The sequence below is a fragment of the Callionymus lyra genome, chromosome 1 (assembly GCF_982586985.1).
Source record: "Callionymus lyra chromosome 1, fCalLyr1.hap1.1, whole genome shotgun sequence".
NCBI lineage: Eukaryota > Metazoa > Chordata > Actinopteri > Syngnathiformes > Callionymidae > Callionymus > Callionymus lyra.
Genome location: NC_141818.1, coordinates 50,047,521 through 50,064,646, shown reverse-complemented (window position 1 = coordinate 50,064,646; position 17,126 = coordinate 50,047,521). Strand labels below are relative to the sequence as shown.

The following is a 17,126-nucleotide window of genomic DNA, read 5'->3' as shown; positions in this document are numbered from 1 at the left end:
GCCCTGAATTAATTAATTTAAGTGTGATTTTATTAAAACCAGATCATTTATTTATGACGAGGATAAATGTTGAACTACTTTAAAAATGTCACTTTTACTCTGAAATCAAGAAAAGGTGACGCAGGCGGGATCGTCGGTGTTTTACAAACTTGTGTTGGACGAGAAAAGACTTGTTTTCAAAGACGCACTGTTTATTTATTTTGTTTTCCTGTTGATTTTCTAATGAGACGCCGAAGAGTTCGGATCAGGAGTGAAACCATGTGACGTGTCGACTGTATCGGGTCAATAAAGTTTTGTTTTCTCCTCCAGGACTTGTTTTTTTTCATGAAAAACACACTTTTTTCATCTTGATAAACGAGTTTATTATAAAATGTTGACGTTAAAGTGCATCAGACACTGAAGCTCACGTCGACTGTAAAAAATTAAAACAGCAGAACAAACGAAACTAAACCTTAGAAATGATTCATTTCAGGATTAAAACAAATAAAAACAGATTTTTACATATTGGTCAGAGGTTTTAGCTACAATTTATTCTTAGTAAAGTGATTTTATTGAACCATTATTTTTACTAAACCCTCTTAAATTTCATTTTAAAATTAAACACATTTATTTATATATAAGATGTTTGTTCAACAGATTCATCGATTTGGACGAATGTTGGTGAAAACGACACAAACGAAGACTTCTGTGATTTTCACACTTTTCCTCCTCATTCTTCTCAAAAACATTAGTGTTTTGAAAACCAACTATTTTTTCAAGGATCTCCAGGACGGATAACTTTGATTTATGAACATAATAATTTAATTTAAAAAACATTTATTTTACTAAAAACCTTTTTTCGAGTTTCCTCACTTGAAAATGACATTTTAAATTCATAACACGTTGGTTTTTTGTGCATTTTTTTAAATCTTTGTCGTGCGACGGATTCATAGATTTGGACGGAAACTAAAAATTCAGTTCATTCCCTTATTTTCTGCTGATCATAATTCCATGAAGGTAGATTTATTTATATTTTATTAAAAATAAAACTTCAAAACTTGTTTTTACTTCAGTCCAAAAAAATGTAATTGTTTAAAAAAAATTAAATTAAATTAAAAAAACATTAAATTGTTTTATCATTTAATTAATTGTAATTTGAATAGTTTTTCCATTTGAAGCGAAGAAAGTTAAAAAATATACATATATATATATTTTAATCATACATCGTTTCACTTAAATAAAATTTAAAAATAGAAGAAAAAAAATAGAATTTTCTTGTAGATTGAAGCAATTTTCGTGGGATTGAATCATCCAGACACAAATCAAACAAAAAACGATGATTTCAATCAGAGAAATTTTCCAGTAGCTTTTGTTTGGATGTGAAAAGAAACAAAACTACCTTCATTGACGATAAATAAACTTGAGTGACAGCAGCTGATTATAAAACATACCTGACGGCAACATTCTGCCATCTAGTGGCCACGGCGGGTAATGCAGCAGGACTTCTGTTAGATGATTATGTTGAGGATCATGTGAGCGACGATCACGAGGCAGCAACACGTCACCGTCAACTTCTCAAGACACGGTGACGGGAGGGTCAAAGGGCACCCTGGCCTCCTCCTCCAGGACGGGGTCGCGGGGGTTCGGGCAGAAGAGGAAGCGCAGCATCGCCATGGCGACGCGCACCAGCAGCCTCAGCAGCAGGAAGGCGGCGGGAACCGTGATCTCCATCAGGTGGAAGATGGAGGCGCTGAAGCGGCTCAGAGCGCACGTCAGGAAGAAGGTGCCCAGCGTCACGCACGGGTACAGCGCCAGCTTGGCGAGCATGAAGACGTGCTCGCGGCCGCCGTAGCGCACGTGCGGGTGCAGCGTCTCGCGCTCGCCGAACAGCGCCGCCACGTAGATGGCGAGCTGGAAGATGCCGGCGCAGAAGATGATGACGCAGCTGATCTGGATGGCCTCCAGCTCGTTGCGGGAGTTGCGCGGGAACTCGTGCGTCAGCTGGTACGCCAGCGGCAGACCGCCCACGAACGCCAGCGACAGGTTGTTGAGCAGACCCATGAGGCGGGTGGTCCGGGTCACGTGCAGGAAGAGCGAGTGATGCACGAACCACAGCAGGCCCACCGTCACGAAGGAGCCGAAGTAGGCCAGGAACTCTGGGCCGTAGACCTGCAGGGCCGCCACCAGACTCCCCCCGAACTCTTTCTGGACCAGAGCCGGGTCCGGAACGTTGTCCTCGCTGCAGGAGCAGAACAAGACCAGGATCACGGAAGGATATATAATATGTAAATATAATAAATATATAAGAATATTTTAATTCAACATTTCAAATGAAGGTTTGTGAATGAAAATGAAAGTTGTTTTAATTATTTAAATGTTGTTGTTTTTCAAGCATTTCATTTATATAAAAAATGTTAATTCCTGAGTAATAGAAATCCAAAATTCGTATATTGAATATTGAAAAACTACAAAATTTACTAAATGAATAACTTCTTTATTTACTCATAGAGTTTGATATTCTCATTCCAATAGTTAAAAAATACATTTTATGAATTCAATACTTTTTCATTAGTAGTCTTTTAAATTCAATATAAATGTTGGTATAATAGAGTCTCCAGACAAAACCAACAGAACTACTTGATGGAACTTTCAACCAATCAGGCGACGGTCGCATGATTTAATCCACGAGGCTAAAAAAGAAAAAGTATTGAATTTAGAAAATATATTTTCAAATTATTTTATATACATAAAATAAAACCATGCATTAAAAATCGATTATTTAATAAAAAAATGTTTCAAAAAAGGAATCAACTTTTCAAAATGTACAAATTATAATCAAATATCAAATATACAATAATAGGTCAAATACAAGAGACACTAGTGAAGTAAATATTTACTTTTTAAGGTATATTTCTTCTTCACAATATCGTATTGAGTGTCTGTTGAATTTTCCCTTGTTTAATATTTGTATTATTTTATCACAGTTATTTTTATAATTATTGTTTAAATACAGAAAAAAATATTATTTTATTTTAATTTTATTCTAATTTATTTTTCTTAATTTTTATGTTGAAATTAAACCTCTGGCCACTAGATGGAGGCAGACATTACGTCCTTTGCAGCTGAAGGAACAAAGAAATCCAGTGAGATAAAATAATGGCGTTAAGTTAATAAAAACCTTTCAATATAGACGTTATTTTATTCAGTTATTTAAAAAAAACATGTTTACCAAAAATCAATCAAATATTTGAGAAGTTAAATCAAATATTCCGATGATAAACCTGTCATCCATGACACTGACCAGATGTCCAGGATGAGCAGCGTGGCCACGATGGCGTAAACTCCGTCACTGAACGCCTCCACCCGCTCCTTGCTCAAGGGCTCGCTGGGCAGGTGGGAGTAGAACACCAGCAGGTCCGGACTCTCCTCCTGCGGACCTGAGACACAGACCGGCGTCAGAGACCCGGCTCCTCGGACCACTTCCTGGAACCCACCGAAGGCTTTGCTGCGACACCAGGTGGCGCTCTGGGCGATGTACGGCAGGAAGACCACGACGGCCAGGAGCACGTACGACTGCGGAGCCACAATCTTAGCTGGACTGCTGGGGTCTGGAGCACGAGAGACTCACCAGCTGGAACAGGATGACGGAGAAGATGCTGGCGAGCAGGCAGACCAGCGGCACCTTCATGATGACCCGCAGGATGTGGGTCCTGAAGAGGCTCCGGTCCGGAGAGAGCTGGATCTGCTGGCTGAGCAGGTGCGGGCGGCTGAAGGCGTAGAGCACGATCACCGACTGTGGCGAGAGCGTCGTGATCACATGACCCTCGACTCGTGGTCTCAGCGACTCACCTGGATCAGTCCGATCACCATCACGCAGCCGCAGAACAGCAGGATCCCCAGGATGTTGGCGGGAAACGTCGCCATCAGTGAGAACTTTAGACCAGAATCATGGTTTTATGGATCAGGGATAAATAGAATCAATTAATCTTTCAAATGTTCTTTTTTTTTAATTCAATAATTTCTATATTAAAAGGTTATTTGTTGTTGTTTTGTTGTCAGAATAATTAAGTAATAATATTCAAATGTATTTATTTTTTTAAATAGAGTTTCACATTCTGAATCCAATAATAAAAAAATAAAATATCTTAATTTAATATTATTTAATTCGTAGCCTTTATAATTCAATATACAAACGTTGGTATGATAGTAACATCTTACCAGACTAATCCAATCGAGCACTGATCCACTCGCTCTAACTTTTAAACGCACACTAAGCTGTGAAACTAGATTTAGTTAAAAATATCTGAAGTTTTATCATTGCTTTGAATCCAAAATGATGAATAAACGCAGCAGTGTTTCTACGTCGTCATGTGATCGTCTGTGCGTCGCATGATTGGCTGAAAGTTCACTCAATTAGCTCGGTGCTCTATTGGTATTGTCTGGTTGAAATATTATACGTTTTTATATTGTCAGTGATATACTTTAATTAATAATGTTTTTAACAAGAATACCTCTGGGATTCTAACTGGCAACCGAACCTCCCACAGTTGATTTAGGCACATTTAGCTTTTAATAAAAAGGAAAAAAAAAATAGAAGGAAAGAAAATACGGATACTGTATTTATTTTTCTTTTCACCTTCAAATGTAATTTTTATTTGTATCATAGTTCTTTTATGGTTTATAGTTTTACATCTTAAATTTTTTTATTTTTTTTTATTTTATATTTAAAATTAACATTCAAATATTCAAGGCATTCATTAATTTGTTGTGTTGCAATAAAACACCTGGCCGCTAGATGGCACAAGTCATTAAGTCTTCTGAAATTAAAGGAACAATGGAATTCCAGTTAAGACTGAGGACGAGAGGATACAATGACTCCAGCAGCTTTTAAAACAGGATGTTTTGGTTTGAAAACAAATGAAAGTAGTCATGTCTGTAAATACTACAACACCAGAGTAAAGTACTGGACAATACTACACATATATCCTTGGTACTACAGTATTACTATATAGGAAAATATATGATATTGTTCCTCCTGTATCGTGATAGGTTTCACCTCTAGTGACCTCTAGTGACCTCTACTGACCGTGTACGGCAGGAAGGTGATCAGCATCATGCAGGCCTGGAGAGAGAAACAGATCAATTTGTAATATTGATAACTGGTATCAAACTATAAATGATCAACAAACATCTCTGACTCTTCACTGATGTAGTTAAAGCGTCTCTGGACTCACCAGGTTAAGCAGCGCCAGACAGTCGTCGATCCTCACGATCACCTGGAACAACCTGATCAACAGAGACAATCAGTAACAACCACGGTCGGTCGAGGTCAAAGGTCGTGGAGACCTGATGTGAGCGGCCCAGGCCACCGTCACGATCAGGAAGGTCATCAGGTAGACGGCGATCTTGGTGGTCAGCAGCAGCTGGACGCTCTGGGTCAGTTCCTGGAACACAAAAGACCACAAGTTACTTTTGAAGGAAGAGAAGATCTGTGTCTGTGGCAGGTTCTCACTGCAGTTACACTGTTCAAACAGCAGGGGGAGTCTGGAACAACAATGAGCACAATATTATTGTGTTGACGATGAAGACACTGTATCGTGATACACCAGCAGCTGTTTCATGACGCCTCATCAACTCATCACTACATCTATGTCATTTTTTAAAAATATTAAAGTATTGTTGATAATAAGCTCTACTTGACAGCAGGTGGCAGTAGAATCCAGGAACTTGCTCGCACAACACACATCACATAAGAAAACATGGTGAAAAATACTTGATAGGAATTATGGATTCAGATGGTATTACAAAAATGAAATCATCTTTTTGTGTCTAAGAAAATCCTGGAAATTGTTATGTTATGTTACTAATGTATTGTCGAGTACTTGACTCTGGTGTTGTGATAGTTTAGTAACAAGTATATATGTGTAGTATTGTCCAGTACTTGACTCTGGTGTTGTGATAGTGTAGTAACAAGTATATATGTGTAGTATTGTCCAGTACTTGACTCTGATGTTGTGATAGTGTAGTAACAAGTATATATGTGTAGTATTGTCCAGTACTTGACTCTGGTGTTGTGATAGTGTAGTAACAAGTATATATGTGTAGTATTGTCCAGTACTTGACTCTGGTGTTGTGATAGTGTAGTAACAAGTATATATGTGTAGTATTATCCAGTACTTGACTCTGGTGTTGTGATAGTTTAGTAACACGTATATATGTGTAGTATTGTCCAGTACTTGACTCTGGTGTTGTGATAGTGTAGTAACAAGTATATATGTGTAGTATTGTCCAGTACTTGACTCTGGTGTTGTGATAGTGTAGTAACAAGTATATATGTGTAGTATTGTCCAGTACTTGACTCTGGTGTTGTGATAGTGTAGTAACAAGTATATATATGTGTAGTATTGTCCAGTACTTGACTCTGGTGTTGTGATAGTGTAGTAACAAGTATATATATGTGTAGTATTGTCCAGTACTTGACTCTGGTGTTGTAGTGTTTACAGACCACATGACTCTTGACGAAGTCATAACTGCTTTCATTTGTTTTCAAACAAAAATACGTCCAAACATCAGCTTTGAGTCGACAGTATCCTCTCGTCCTTAGTCATCGCAGGGATCTCGCGGGATCTAATTTTTCCTGCGAAGGACGTAATGACTGCTGCCATCTAGAGGCCGGAAGTTTAATTGCAACACAAAAACGCTATGAATGGTTACATGTTAATTGTGAATATACATTTATTTTAAAGACACTTTATTGAAATATATACTATTAAAGAACTATGATAAAAAATAAAATATGTTTTTAAAGACCCGGTGTTATCTTGATCTTTTAAGTATATATTTTATTGAGTATTGTTTTGATTGTTTAAGCGCTTTGTGACCCTGGTCTAGAAAAGCGCTCTACAAATACTAATTACTTACTTACTTACAGTGCTGTTGAATATCGATTCAGGATTGTGAGAAAAACATTTTTGTTTGGATATTATCTCACACCCGTCTTCAGGTATTTAAAGTATTTTATCACCTTGTGTTAGTAAAACTCACCTCCTCGTCTGTCAGTCTGGTGTGAGCCACAGGTAAGATCTGTAACAAAAGGAATTAAATGATATTATTTACTATTAAATACATGCAACGCTATACATTCCTGTTAAAAGATGTTTATTTTAATAAAGGTATGTTCTCTGACACGTCAACACACTCGTGTCATTAAAGTTAAATAAACCTGTCAACTAGTAAAACGTTTTTAAAAAACACAAACTCTATATGATTTAATTTTACTTTTTTATCTGAAGGTCTGACAGTAAGAGTAAAACTGTTTTGAGAACTGCTTTTCTGCCATTAAAATGATAAATAAATAATAATATTGAACGTCACTGACCATGATGGTTGCTATGATGGAGATGAGATTAGATGAGAACATTAAAATGATAAATAAATAATAATATTGAACGTCACTGACCATGACGGTTGCTATGATGGAGATGAGATTAGATGAGAACATTAAAATGATAAATAAATAATAATATTGAACGTCACTGACCATGACGGTTGCTATGATGGAGATGAGATTAGATGAGAACATTAAAATAATAAATAAATAATAATATTGAACGTCACTGACCATGACGGTTGCTATGATGGAGATGAGATTAGATGAGAACATTAAAATGATAAATAAATAATAATATTGAACGTCACTGACCATGATGGTTGCTATGATGGAGATGAGATTAGATGAGAACATTAAAATGATAAATAAATAATAATATTGAACGTCACTGACCATGACGGTTGCTATGATGGAGATGAGATTAGATGAGAACATTAAAATGATAAATAAATAATAATATTGAACGTCACTGACCATGATGGTTGCTATGATGGAGATGAGATTAGATGAGAACATTAAAATGATAAATAAATAATAATATTGAACGTCACTGACCATGACGGTTGCTATGATGGAGATGAGATTAGATGAGAACATTAAAATGATAAATAAATAATAATATTGAACGTCACTGACCATGACGGTTGCTATGATGGAGATGAGATTAGATGAGAACATTAAAATGATAAATAAATAATAATATTGAACGTCACTGACCATGATGGTTGCTATGATGGAGATGAGATAAGATGAGAACATTAAAATGATAAATAAATAATAATATTGAACGTCACTGACCATGACGGTTGCTATGATGGAGATGAGATTAGATGATAACATTAAAATGATAAATAAATAATAATATTGAACGTCACTGACCATGACGGTTGCTATGATGGAGATGAGATTAGATGAGAACATTAAAATGATAAATAAATAATAATATTGAACGTCACTGACCATGACGGTTGCTATGATGGAGATGAGATTAGATGAGAACATTAAAATGATAAATAAATAATAATATTGAACGTCACTGACCATGACGGTTGCTATGATGGAGATGAGATTAGATGAGAACATTAAAATAATAAATAAATAATAATATTGAACGTCACTGACCATGACGGTTGCTATGATGGAGATGAGATTAGATGAGAACATTAAAATGATAAATAAATAATAATATTGAACGTCACTGACCATGACGGTTGCTATGATGGAGATGAGATTAGATGAGAACATTAAAATGATAAATAAATAATAATATTGAACGTCACTGACCATGACGGTTGCTATGATGGAGATGAGATTAGATGAGAACATTAAAATGATAAATAAATAATAATATTGAACGTCACTGACCATGACGGTTGCTATGATGGAGATGAGATTAGATGAGAACATTAAAATGATAAATAAATAATAATATTGAACGTCACTGACCATGACGGTTGCTATGATGGAGATGAGAGCGTCACTGTAGGCCAGCAGGCGGTGAGAAGACTGGGTGATGTTCGGGTCTTCATGAGGGACAGGAGGCTTCTCCTCCACCTGCTCCTCGATAAGGACGTCTTCATCAGGTCCTGCCATCCTGGAGGAGAGAAGCGTCGGCGAGGAGCCGCTGGACGGAGATGTTTGCAAACAAACACACGCAGGTCAGCTGACTCCCTGAGACACCGGATCCGGAAGTAAGGACGCTTCAAAGATCGTTGACGTAAGAGAGCGCTCACTCTCTCTATTTAACTGACTTGTAGAACTATTATTAAATTAAATAATTTCTACATTTAAAGGTTTAATTTGTTTTATTTATTTATTTTATTCGAATATTTTATTTATTGATTGATTGTTTTTGAGCACATTGAGTTTGATATTTGAGTTATAACAAATTTAATTATTTCTATATTACTTAATTCGTAGCCTTTTAAATGTTATATAAAGAGTTTAGTATAATAAAATACCAAACGAGTACCGAGTGACATGATCAACTTTCAGCCAATCACGCGACACACAGTTGATCACGTGACTAAGACTCGGCGCTCCTTTGTTGTTGTCTGATAGAACTGTCCTTTAATTACAATATACAAAATATAAGTATATTTAAGTTTTTACTAGCATTAATTAAACATTTAAAATGACTTCACTGTGTTTAAGTTTTTCTTGTTCACCACATTTAACTTTCAATTGGAACAAGCAGAGTAAATTAAATCCTATATTTATTTATTTATTTATCGATAGATTTAAAAATGTTGATTTACCTTGTGTTCGTGTCAAACTGCATGACCTTGTCTCTCCCATATTTCCCCCCAAAAAACATTATAAGATAACATAAAGACATGCGGAAGCATTTATTAAACCCTTTAAATAATTTCCACCTAGGATTGAATTAAGATTTCATCCTTCTTCCTTTTCTATGATTCATTAAAAGGTTCTGGTGCACATATATCTCCACGAGAAAACCAGATGTCCATCATGGACTTCTCTGTCTGTTGTTCTGTTCTTCTGGAGCTCCCACATCATGACACACATGTCTTGTTGTTTCCTGACAGATGTGCGTTTGTGTTGCTGGAACAAGAAGCTGATTCTCTGGAGAAAAGAAGAGGAACTGGACAGAATTAATGGAAAAATAAAAGATTGTTTCACATGATAAATATCTGACAGATGTTCATCTCGTTCACTCCCTGTCTGGAGAAAATGAAGATGTCGGTGAAATAGGTCTTTAGAGTTGAAGGTGTAGCAGATGTTCTGTTTTTAACTGTAGTTCTCAAGACATATTTCACTGTATCATCAGAAAACATCATGGTCCAGACTTCTCTCTAAGCTCGTTTGTCAGTTTGTTCATCACTGTTGCAAATGAAAAGTTATAATAATATAGTATGTTTTATATGAATCCAAAAAAACTAGTTAATATGGTGTAAATGCACATTTAAAATAGTTTTCTATTTTCGCCACTATACTGGTGACTGTAGTCCACTGTATCCTCTCGTCCTCAGTTTTCTCATCTAAGTTGTTCCTTTAACTGCGGCGGACGTAATAACTGCTGCCATCTACTGGCCGTAAGTTTAATTGAAACACAAAAATTAACATGCGCTGTGAATATTTGCATGTTAATCGTAAATACGAACAATTAAAAATATTTTATAAAAACTTTTAAAAATGTATAATATAAAAATGTTAATTTAATAATTCCATTTTTAAAATAAGGTTCGTTTAATATCAACAGGGATTGTCAAAGAGGAAAAAAACTTATTTTTTAAGAGAAAAGAAAAACACCAACAAAAATGAACAAAGAAAGAAGAAGTTTTCATTTGTAACTAGTCATGACTATCAAAATAAGTAACATTTTTAAAATAGTTTTGAGATTCTAAGTGACTCTGATGGAATCCTCAGCTGTGAAGAAGAATCTGCTGCAGCCTCAGTCACGTGACCAGACACAGGAAGAAGGTTCCTCGGTCAGGGATTCGAGCTACAGACCCGCACCATGCCTTGCTGCCTGCTCGCTCTCTGCCGCTATGAAACCAACAAGCTGGTTCGGATCCAGAGCGTCAAACTGGGCTCTTTGAAATGGATCCTGAACGGAACCATCCTGCTCGTCATCTGGTGAGAGAAGTTACTTCTGTGTTTGGATCCAGAATCTCTGCGTTTTTTTTACTTTTTCTCAGGAAATGTTCACTTTATTCTCATGTCATCGATTATTTTTAGGTTTAAACGATTGTCAACGTTAATATCAAACGTACAATATTTGTTTTTGAACAACTCAAGCGATCTGCTACTTTAAAAAGTGATGTAACACATTAAACAACTATAAACATATCTTTTTTCCGCCTTATTCCGTTATTTAAATGAAACATCAATATCTTTAGCATATAAATAAAAAATACTTTGTAACTGATATTGTTGTATTGGTTGTAATTCATTTCCATTCTATTTTATTATTATTATTATTTTATTTATTTTTTAATTTAACAACACATTTAAATTGTATTTTTTTATTTTGTTTTTTTAATATATTTTATTACATTTTTTGTATGTGTGTATTTTATTGTTTGCTGCAATTAAGTCGAGACGCAAAACTGAATTTCATTTAACATCACTTAATGTTTTACTTTGACAATAAATAGATTTTATTTTACTATCAATGTTATGTCCATGACAAATATTAAAATAAAAATATCATAAAGCGACTAAGAAGTTTCACACTACACAGTAAACTCAATGTATGATAGTAAAGTATTTATTGATATGATTGATCATTGATACATATCATGTTTTAAAGTGCTAATGGAAGAACACATTGTTTAATTTATTTTAATGTGTTTATATTTTTCTTGTAAGGGAATTTAAGAAAATCTAAGAAACATAAATTGCAATTATATAGAAACTTACAAAGACAAAGTAAAAACACATTCTTGATTCAGCATCAAAGAATTAATAACATCGCCATGATTTACTATAACAGATGATAAACATAAAAGTTGTTCAGACTGTGGTGAATATTTTGGTCTCTTGTTCTATTGATTTTTTTGCAATAGAAAACAAAAATAAAAAATGTTATAAAAAAATATAAAAAAAAACATCTCAACATGCCTCTTGCACTTAATAGTCAAAATATGAATCAAAATAATCAAAGGTTTTTGTGCAACTGTCACCTGCAGCATCATGATGCTGTGGAACAAGAAGTACCAGGAGTTCGACCTGGTGGTCAGTTCTGTCACCACTAAAGTGAAGGGCGTGGCCCAGACCCACGTGCCCGGCGTGGGGGACGTGGTGTGGGACGAGGCGGACTATGGTGGACACTCGCAGGTGACCTCAGCTTCTCAGCAGGTGTATTTGTCTTGATTAATAACCTTTTTTTTTTCTGTTTCCAGAACAAGAACTCTTTCTTCGTGGTGACCAACGTGATCGTGACTAAGGGTCAGAAGCAGGGGACGTGCCCCGAGGTGGTGACCCTGTTATTAAAGTTGATTTGTAACAGTTTTAGATCTTTGAGAGGCTCAGAGAACATTTTTTAGAGCTTCATCCTCTTTAAAAACCTTATAAATGTTGATTTATTCCATCAGTTTTCATGCTGCAGTTGTTTTCACCGCAGGGACCTCATAAAGGCAGATCGTGTCGGACTGATAAAGACTGTGAGCGCGGAGTCTGGGACACACGGAGCCACGGTACTGAAGATCTTATCTTTGCTAGGTTGGACATTATGTTTTAAAGGCTTTAGCTCCTGAAGTAACTTGTAAAACTGAACATTTCTGATCTTTCATTCAAGCTGTGAGTGACAGCAGCGGTCAGTGGAATATAGACGCGTCACTAACAGTGTCCTGCTGTTGTCATCCGTCAGGGATTCAGACCGGATCGTGTGTGAAGTTTGACGTGTTGAAGAAGACCTGTGAGGTGTCGGCCTGGTGTCCCGTAGAGACCAGGACTAACCCTCCCAGGTGAGCAGATCTACCTGCTTCATCATCATCATCGTCGTGTTCCTCTCATCGTTGTTTTAAAAGTTTATTTTCTTGATGGTTGGTCCAGACCTGCTCTGCTGGCAGCCGCTGAGAACTTCACCGTCCTGATCAAAAACAACATCAAGTTTCCAGCCTTCAACTTTATCCGGTGAGTAATTGATTTATTATGAAGTGAGAGCGTAGACCTCTGCCAAGCAGCTTACTTCCTCGTCATGTTTTCTTTTAGCAGATGTTTAACATCATGCATTTAACATTCTCGTTCAACCTTCACATCTGAGTTCACAGAACCGGATCTTCTGTAGCAACCCTGAAATCTGTCAAAGTCAGCAGCATATATCTGATGTTGTCTTTTCATTCTTGGAGCTTCAATCTTAATTGGATTTGATTTTGTTTTGCTTTGCCAAGCAAACATATTTCCTCTGACATCAGTTTTATTGTTATTTATTCAAACCAAAATATGTCCAAACATCAGCTTTAAAAGCTGCTGTACTCACGGTATCCTCTCGTCCTCAGTCAAGGCAGCCATTTTATTGTTCCAGTAGCTAGGCGAGTGTATTGACTGCTGCCACCTAGAGGCTCGATGTTTAAACAAAAACAACAAAAAAAAGAACAAACACAGTGAATATTTGCACGTTAACTGTGTATAAAAATGTATTTATTTTATACTTGATTGAAATATAAACATGTTATTTTTGAAATCCAAAATAAAATAAATGGATACAATTTTATTTTTTAAATATCGATATAGTACTGTTTAATATCGATAAGGAATTGTGAAAAGAAAATAATTGCGATAATTAAGTGTATTGATATTTTCTTACACCCATAGTATTAATTAAAATATGAAGCTTGTGAGTTTTTTTAAAGAGGGTTTAAACTGTTGTGTAATACAAGTGTGTGTTTTCCAGACGGAACATTCTCCCGCGGATGAGCATCGAATACTTGAAGAGCTGTCGACGTGCCGACGACCCGCTGTGTCCCATCTTCAGGCTCGGAGACATCGTGAGAGGAGCTGGAGAGAAGTTCTCTGACATGGCTATAGAGGTCGGAACACACTTGTACACACTTGTACACACTTGTACACACTTGTACTCATGTTCCACCACGTTTAAGAGGAACTAGTGGACATTTGACCGTCTGACAGAAGAGTGAGTCATTTGGTGCAAAAATGAAACAGAATTGTGTCACTCAAGTTTGAGCAATAGAAAGTAGTAAAGAGGTCAAAAAGAAAATCTCTACTTTAAAGCAAATCAATAAACTGTTATTTATTTTTTATTTTTTTGGTGGAAAACCTCAAGCGTATCGACGCTAACATGAGTAATGTTCTAGGAAGTGCCTTCTGAAGGTTAAGTTAAAACAAGTCATTCTATTTTCAACCACAGGGGGGCGTCATGGGCATCCAGATCAAATGGGATTGTAACCTGGACTTCTTCATGGGCCAGTGTCTCCCCAAGTATTCCTTCAGGCGTCTGGACGAGAAGGAGAGCAACAAGACGTTGTACCCCGGACACAACTTCAGGTGAGCGGACGTCGCTGGGGGTTCGAGTCTCACCTGTCGGACGCGCGTGTCTTCAACAGGTACGCCAGGTACGCCACGGTGAACGGGCAGGAGGAGAGGACTCTGTTCAAGGCGTTCGGGATCCGCTTTGACGTCATGGTGTTTGGACAGGTGTGTTTTCTTCAAAGGTGCACGACTGTGAGGCATATTTATGGCAACGTTGAGATGATTTACCTCAGAAGATTTTTTTTTAACAGGTATTTTTTTTAAAGTTTTGCATAAAAAACGTTGGCTGATGTTCTGTATAAATGTGGATGGTGTCCTCGAGTTCGTCTCACAGCTGTGGCTGAAACTAACAGAAGAACTTCTGGTGTTCCTTCATCTCAGGCGGGAAGATTCAGCTTCATCCAGCTCATCATCTACGTCGGCTCCACGCTGTGCTACTACGCTCTGGTGAGGGAACGCCGTCACGAAGCGTCTCAAGCGACTCAAACGCCCCTGTTTCCTCCAGACCACCATGATCCTCGACTGGCTGATCGGGACCAGCTGCTACTCCGCGGAGGTGGGTCAGGACCTGTGCGAGAAGAAGGTGGAGTTGGTGAAGGACAAGGACGAGGTGAGTCACGTGACACGTGACACGAGTGGTGTTGACCGTCACTGGCTGATTGTGAGTGTGTGTGTCAGTGCGTGGTGTGTGTGTCCTACGTGGACGAGAACCAGCTCCGGATGGTGAAGGTCTCGCAGAAGAAGAGCCTGCAGGACGTCAGACCCAGATGTCTTCAGAGTAGAAAGGTGCGTCGATCGGGAGGTTTGAGAAAAGATACTCAAATTTACACCAGAATTCTATCATCATCAGCATATTAAATGATCAAAGTTAACATAGACTTTTTTTCTTTTGACATTTTTTTTTTTTAAGCATTTAATTATCTTGTTTGTCAATTTTGTCTTTGTTTTAACTACATTTATTTGTTTTAAATGAATAGTTTAACGATTTTTACTGAGCCCTGAACATGACTTTCTAAAAAACGAAATGACATCATAGGTACAATAGTCTTGTGACCAGATTAAACACCTTAACTTAAGAAAGAAGTCGGCAGAACTGAAGTCTGCAGCCGCGACACAATAAGATCTCAAACATAACTAGCGGAAATGAAAACGGCGAGAGCAGGGTTTGAACCTGTCATGGTTTGATCACAAATTCCTTTTTTTTCTTTGTTTGAATCCGGGGCTTCGTAGATTCTGATTCCAATTATTTAGAAAAGCAATCTTTTTTTAAATTCAACATTAAAATGCTCTTCTACACAAACATTTTTATATATACTTTAAAAACAAGATTTCAATGTTTCAAAATTTAAAATGTTTATTCGAGCATTGAAATATTCTGATGACACTGATATATTTCCGACAGGAAGACCCTGGACACCTGAGGGCTGTGGTCTCTCTGCTGGTCCTCGACGTGGATCAGACCTCAGCAGCAGACAAACACAGAACAAAAACTCCAGGATGGTGCAAGTGCGGCTCCTGCTGCGCTGCTTCTTCTCGCCGCCAGGAGGAGCTGTGCTGCAGACACAGCGAGGGCTCCTGCATCACCTCCTCGCCTCTGTTCGACCGACTGGTGCTCAGTCGCCCCCTACTGGAGAACGTGCTCCTGTATCGGAACCCTCTGGCGCCGCTCGGTCGGACCACCGACCTGCGACACTGTGCCTACGAGCAATACGTAAAGTGGAGGTTCGGGGTCCCACCGGAGGACGCTCACCCCGCCGTCCCCAGCTGCTGTGTGTGGAGGGTCAGGGAGGAGTTTCCAAGTCCAGATGGAAAGTACAGCGGATTCAGACCGACCAGAACCAGAACCCTGCACAGCTGTGCCGATGGACCACAACAGTGTTAAAGTCTTAAAGTCTTTTCTGTAACATGTGTAACTTGTTTGCGGCGTTATATTAAACATCATTGATTACTGTTGCGTTTATTTGTCAAATGTAGGTTTTAAAATGAAATGCACACACCTTGGCCATTGTTGTTTTTCTAATAATTAATAACTTTTAATCAATAACGAGGACCATTCCTTGTGTCTGGAAAAATGTTTATATTTTTAACCACATCTGCATTCATTGCATTTTTAAATGATGCCTTCAATACAACTTTATTTGAGAACGTAAGAAAATATCCACACAGTTAAATATCTAAATATCCTGCTATTTTCTTTATGACACCATCGATATTTAACAGCACTGTATCAATTTGTTTATTTTTTGTTATTATGTCTTCAAATCATATTTTCAATTTAAATGGTTATTTTATTGCGTATTTTTGAAAAAAGTGTGTAATAATATAACGATTCCGTTTTCTAAAAATCTACAATTAACGTGCAAATATTCACAGCGTTTGTTCATTATTGTGTTACAATTTAACTTCTGACCACTAGATGGCAGCAGTCGAAGTCCTCTGCAGTGTTAGTGTTTTTGTTAGATATACGTTTAATTTTACTTGAATAGAAGATGTATAATTTTAACCTTCACTACTGACTTTTTAAAATATAATTTCTTACAAGATTCTTAAAAGAAGAAGTCATTACTTTAATTCCACTTTTTACTCTTCGTTGTTTTTTTGGATGACTTGATTTCTCCACCACAGCAGCAGGTTGAGCTTAATCAACTTTTCTTATGCACAGTTTTTTTTCATACTCATGTTTTCTTTTAAATGCTTTTCCTAAAGAGCAAATGTCACAGAAATTCTGACTCATGTTCCCGCTCTTGGTTGTTTTAATACGGGTTTTTTCTCTCGTATAAGCACGTGTATCCTCCCAGAA

The 17,126-nt window shown here is 37.1% G+C and overlaps 2 protein-coding genes across 2 annotated transcripts; one reads left to right on the top strand and one right to left on the bottom strand.

The window, feature by feature from the left end:
* Nucleotides 1–337: 337 nt before the first annotated feature.
* On the bottom strand, nt 338–9,044 carry tmem175 (transmembrane protein 175). Its single transcript, XM_087811509.1, has 10 exons — nt 8,816–9,044; nt 7,024–7,062; nt 5,326–5,423; nt 5,214–5,265; nt 5,066–5,101; nt 3,829–3,912; nt 3,608–3,772; nt 3,474–3,552; nt 3,281–3,416; nt 338–2,218 (listed from the first exon to the last, which is right to left on the bottom strand). Exons 1-10 carry the CDS (start codon nt 8,960–8,962, stop codon nt 1,555–1,557), a joined length of 1,500 nt encoding a protein of 499 aa, XP_087667635.1. The 5' UTR covers nt 8,963–9,044; the 3' UTR covers nt 338–1,554.
* p2rx7 (purinergic receptor P2X, ligand-gated ion channel, 7) lies at nt 9,001–16,264 on the top strand. Its single transcript, XM_087811496.1, has 14 exons — nt 9,001–9,086; nt 10,760–10,969; nt 12,025–12,172; nt 12,238–12,309; nt 12,459–12,531; nt 12,705–12,801; nt 12,890–12,970; nt 13,731–13,866; nt 14,205–14,341; nt 14,401–14,491; nt 14,708–14,773; nt 14,832–14,936; nt 15,005–15,112; nt 15,729–16,264. The coding sequence occupies exons 2-14, from the start codon at nt 10,851–10,853 to the stop codon at nt 16,206–16,208; spliced, it is 1,713 nt and encodes a 570-aa protein (XP_087667622.1). The 5' UTR covers nt 9,001–9,086; nt 10,760–10,850; the 3' UTR covers nt 16,209–16,264.
* The last annotated feature ends 862 nt before the right edge of the window (nt 16,265–17,126 follow it).

Bases quoted from the DNA above. Each gene is read 5' to 3' on its own strand.
- tmem175 (XM_087811509.1), bottom strand. From the start codon at position 8,962: ATGGCAGGACCTGATGAAGACGTCCTTATCGAGGAGCAGGTGGAGGAG. The intron at 5,102-5,213 runs GTGAGTCCAGAG...TTCTCTCTCCAG, and splicing joins GTCTGGCGCTGCTTAACCTG to GCCTGCATGATGCTGATCAC. The intron at 3,417-3,473 runs GTGGGTTCCAGG...TCTGTGTCTCAG, and splicing joins GTGTCGCAGCAAAGCCTTCG to GTCCGCAGGAGGAGAGTCCG.
- p2rx7 (XM_087811496.1), top strand. From the start codon at position 10,851: ATGCCTTGCTGCCTGCTCGCTCTCTGCCGCTATGAAACCAACAAGCTG. The intron at 12,173-12,237 runs GTGACCTCAGCT...TTCTGTTTCCAG, and splicing joins ACTATGGTGGACACTCGCAG to AACAAGAACTCTTTCTTCGT. The intron at 14,492-14,707 runs GTGTGTTTTCTT...CCTTCATCTCAG, and splicing joins ACGTCATGGTGTTTGGACAG to GCGGGAAGATTCAGCTTCAT.